The following is a 4905-nucleotide window of genomic DNA, read 5'->3' on the forward strand; positions in this document are numbered from 1 at the left end:
AGTATCTACGATGTCTTTAAGTTATGGTAATAGTAATGTGTTGCAATATTATGTCGGTTACTTGTGTGTTTTATGATAGTTAGAAAACTAGCATAACAATGAAAATCTTCGTTTTTTTTCTAGTCGAGGTTGCTCCATTACCACTTCAGATGTTATGCCGCTCAGTGATTCGAAACGATCTTAGAAAGAAAATCAAGGAGGAACACATTTCCGTTAACATTCCTTCTCACACCAAAGTTCCGGAGGATGGGCAAATATTCAGCGGCATTTTGAATTTGTTTGTTCGTGAGTCGGATAATGATCAGCAACCCGGAGGTAAGGAATAATATTTTTTGGTAGCCAAAAATATGAAATAGGATGAAACGTTCCAATTTCTAATCTTTGGAGGTTCACACTTTTTATTTCAGTTATAACTGCTAAAAGTAGAAACATTTTACCTACAAAATTGATAGTAAATTAATAACCGCTAACACTTAAACACACTTAATCTGTGGGAGATTATATTTGTGTAACTTATATTCTAACAATTTCACCTATAATAACTATATTAAATATAAACGTCATGCATTGAAAAAAATTGTATCTTGAGCGAGATATAGAAAACAGTTCTGAGAAGAACACAATCATTACGTTAATCTAAATTGAGAGCTTAGTAACAGGTTAAGTTGCAGGCACTGGAATAATAATTAATTTTTTCTGTAGTTATTGTTGAAAAGGACTTACTTTAATAGAATTTCGACATTTTGAAAACTATTAATACAAAGTGTTAAAAAAATAATTTTTAAAATACAGTTAAGAAAACCGCCGAAAATAATTTTTTCCAAATGAAAATCTCAATTTTTGATAATTTCATCTTATTCAGTATTAAAAATAAAGGCAAGTTTGTGTAAGGTTGTCTATTCCAAAAGTGTTTAGTTTTCGAAATATTGTTAATTTACTGTTTTCATATGGCTATTTTGCCGCGTCTTGTTTTAAATCCTGTCACTCTCAGTTGTCAGGACGCAAGTGCCCATTTGGGCTTAACAGCACCATTTTTATATGATAATAAATTATAATTATATGATGTAATTTCAGCAGGCGAAAGGAATATGTTTATCGGTGATGACATGCGACGTGGGCGACAAATAACTATGTACAACAGACGTTTAGGAACAGCAGAGCATCCGAGTTCAGGTATTTATCATTATAAATTGAAGCATTTAATCTATGTATTAAACCACTCTATTCTGATATGTGTCATATTTTTTAGAAACAGAAATAAGCAGATCAAATCCGAGTTTGCATGATGAAGGATTTGGAACAATTGAGAGGCTCAGTATGGAGACTGATGAACAAGACACTGAATATTATAGCCATAGGTATGTATTACTTTAAATCAATTAGTCTTGAGTATTTTCACTTAACCAACTCATCGTTTGGTCATAACAAGTAGAGTTGATCAAGAAATCACTACCTGTTATTTTTTCACAGCGATTAATTCATCGCAGTTACAATCTGTGAAAAATAAACGTAACGTAAAAATAACCTGTGATCTAGAGGTGATTGACCCAAACGTGATATTAAAGAGCGACTTATATTTTCACATGTCGCCCGGCGAAAGAACAAACCCAAATAACATTATTTTGTTCGTTAATGAAAGCTTGCATTCACGGGTTCCCATGAGCCTAGATTTTATTGATATTTTTGGGAACCTATTTCAATATGCATGTATTTTTAAAATAATTTTCTGGGAGTACGCTTAGGCCAGTATGTTTATGCCAGATCTTGGGAACTTTGCCCGATATTGTAGAGGTGGATAGCCGAGCTTGCTACCGGCGACGCGAAAGCAACGGGTTTTTGATGCAAAGCTGTTCTTTGTTAGGCGGAAACGCTGACTATGCTCCCATAGAATGAGCATGCGCAATTTTGCTAGTTCGGTGGCCCGGACCATTACCATCGCAATAGTAAAAGCAAGCATTCGCAGCATCAGGTTTTACGCTCACTGTTCAGTCAATGTGTAGATTAACCTGATCTAAGTCTAAGTATGTCTAACTTTTACGAATTAAGGAATAATGAATCGGAATGATGGAGGTACGCGCATGCGGCACATGAAAATTACAGAAACATGAACGAACTGTTGGACCTGGTGGAAGAGCAAGTTCAGTTATGGGACAAAATATCGCTGCTCATATTTCAAATGCAATTTTCGGATATCTTTTGCCAAATACGGAGCAAGCAATTCATGTAAACCAAAAAACTGACTTCGTCATTCTTGTGTATTTAATTAAGATGCTCTTCATCCCACTCACTATTTACCACACCTTTTATTAAGGTGGCAATATAAAACCTTCTGAGGCTCTTTTCCGATTCATGGGGGCGATCACCAAAACGCCTACACCTACTACCCCTGTTAAGCTTCAAACCTGCACTAAGTAGGGTAAATAATACTCCACCCAGACCGAGTGTAATCATTTGTTGATTATTCAAGAACATTGCAATAAATTTAAATTAGAAAGGCAAACAGATCAGTAAAACAAAATATTAACAATATTTTAGCTTATATCACAGCGACACATGACATTCGTAAAAATTAAGGATTAAGAAACTGGGTAATCGGTCCTTAAAAAGGCTAAGCTGCCTGACGATGACTGTTAAGCAGGTCCTTTGACTCATTCTTGTGTGCGTGCTACTAGACTTCTGCGCATATATAATAATAATAATAATACGTTTTTATTTTGCACATTCACACATATTCAATATATGATACGAATATACTGAACACAAGTGGCAAAGTTTAGTCGATGGCCACTCTTCCACTTAACCACCTGTGCTTCACACTGTACCAAACAAGATAACTGCTAATTAACAATCACTACAATATCTATAGACATATATAACATTAACCATCAATTAAAAATTACCTCTTTTGTTCGAGTTTCAATTTAAGTATACTATATTCTCTGAAGGGAAACTTTACTGAATTTATTGAAATCAACAATATCACAATGCAATGTGTGAAACTTCTCTGAAACAGAGAAGTTCTACGGAAAAAAATGAAATAAAAAATAAACCATAAACAGATAGGAATCAATCAAAACACAAGAAGATTACATACTCGATACATATTCAATATCTTATACTCGATAAACCTCAAATACCTATTGTCTATGCAACAAATGCACCCTGTACCGAAGTTTTAAATATACCCAAAAGGTCACTCATTTAAATGCGGAGGCAACTCATTATATAGCTTAACACAACTATAAATAAAGCTCTTTTGAAAAAAGTCGTACGGTGATGCGGCATTGTTAAAATAATTTTTGTTCCTTAAAGGGCGATCATGTATAGCCCCTCTACAGGGTGTCCTACCGGGAACCGCCGCGATTGATATCTGGCAAACTATAATTAGGAGAAATTTCCAAATTGCACAGTGTGCCGAAGGCATTGACGGCAAGCGACCTAAAATATTTCCAAGATGGCTACACTTTCGGTTATACCGGAAGTAGGTATCAACTTGCTTATTTTAAATGGAACACCCTATATATTATTACATTTTTGAATTCTAATCCAAATTCTGGATTTATTTCGTGGTGTATAATATCCCATAGTCTAACCGTTTCAGATATATTTGAAATTATATGTAAAAAAAGAAAGTTGCAGTCACTCGAATAATTATTTATTTTTCCTACATGCGAATATGACTTACTTTAATGGAATTTCGACAGCATTTAGAAATCTATTAATGCAAAGTGTTAAAAAAATAAGTTTCAAAATGACGTTGAGAAAACCGCCAAAAATATTTTTTTTCAAATGGACACCCTCTTTTTTGATAATTTTATGTTTTTCAGTATTAAAAATAGGTGTAAGTTTGTGTAACGTTGTCTATTCCAAAAGTGTTAAGTTTTCGAAATCATGTCAATTTAATATTTTCATGTGACTATTTTACCGCATCTTAATTTAAATACTGTCACTCTTAATTTTCATGACAAAAGTGGCCATTTTTAATACAATCAAGTGCCAAAAGAATGCTTACAGCTGTTAGTTACCTTTTGAAAATAACTAATAATCAAACCTGGACGCTTAAATTCTACAAACGAAGATTATTTAAACTTATTTATTATCGTATTATGGGGAATGTGATACAATTATATTAAGAACCGTTTATTTATTATTAATTATTAAGGTTATCAATTATAATTATATGAACAACACAAACCTTTTTTTTCTTTAAATCTAAGGCTCTGTAATTTTTCTGGTGGCTCTTATAAATTGAATCTGCACTGTTATTTAGACGTATTCAAATTACTTGAAACTGTAATTTGATTAACAACACAGCGTGAAGGCTTCTGTTTTTGTGGATATTGAAAGGCAAATGTGTCACATGTTCTTGATTTAACTTTATCACATTCTCTAGAAATAATAAATAAGTTTAAATAATCTTCGTTTGTATAATTTAAGCGTCTGGGCTAAATATTAATTAGTTTCAAAGGTTAACTAACAGCTGTCAGCATTCCTTTGGCATTGGATTATATTAAAAATGGCCTCTTTTGTTATGACAACTGAGAGTGACAGTACTTAAAATAAGATGCTACGAAATAGCCATATGGAAACAATAAACTAACGATATTTCGAAAACTAAACGCTTTTAGAATAGAGAACTTTACACAAACTTACCCTTATTTTTAATACTTAATAAGATAAAATTATCAATATCAAAAATGGAGGTTTACCTTTTGTATTAATAGTTATCAAAATTTTGTCGAAATTCCATTAAAGTAGATCCTTTTCAATAATAAATGGGACTCAAATCAAGTAGACCATATTTACTTAAAGGAAAAATAAATAATTATTCGAGTGACTGCAACTATAATTTTTTACATAAAATTTAAATTATATCAAAAACGATTAGACTTATAGGTATTATAC

The 4905-nt window shown here is 32.5% G+C and overlaps 1 protein-coding gene across 1 annotated transcript; it reads left to right on the top strand.

Annotated features, from left to right (window-relative positions):
• Nucleotides 1-123: 123 nt before the first annotated feature.
• On the top strand, nucleotides 124-1358 carry LOC109533738 (the record flags this gene model as incomplete). Its single annotated transcript, XM_019899138.2, is given in 3 exon segments — nucleotides 124-315; nucleotides 1075-1173; nucleotides 1250-1358. Coding segments are annotated over 3 exon segments (400 nt in total), but the record flags the coding sequence as incomplete, so codon positions are not given.
• Between the last annotated feature and the right edge of the window lie 3547 nt (nucleotides 1359-4905).

The sequence above is a fragment of the Dendroctonus ponderosae genome, unplaced genomic scaffold, assembly GCF_020466585.1.
Source record: "Dendroctonus ponderosae isolate FM_Combo_2020 unplaced genomic scaffold, Dpon_F_20191213v2 Dpon_F_20191213_5, whole genome shotgun sequence".
In the NCBI taxonomy this organism is placed as follows: Eukaryota; Metazoa; Arthropoda; class Insecta; order Coleoptera; family Curculionidae; genus Dendroctonus; species Dendroctonus ponderosae.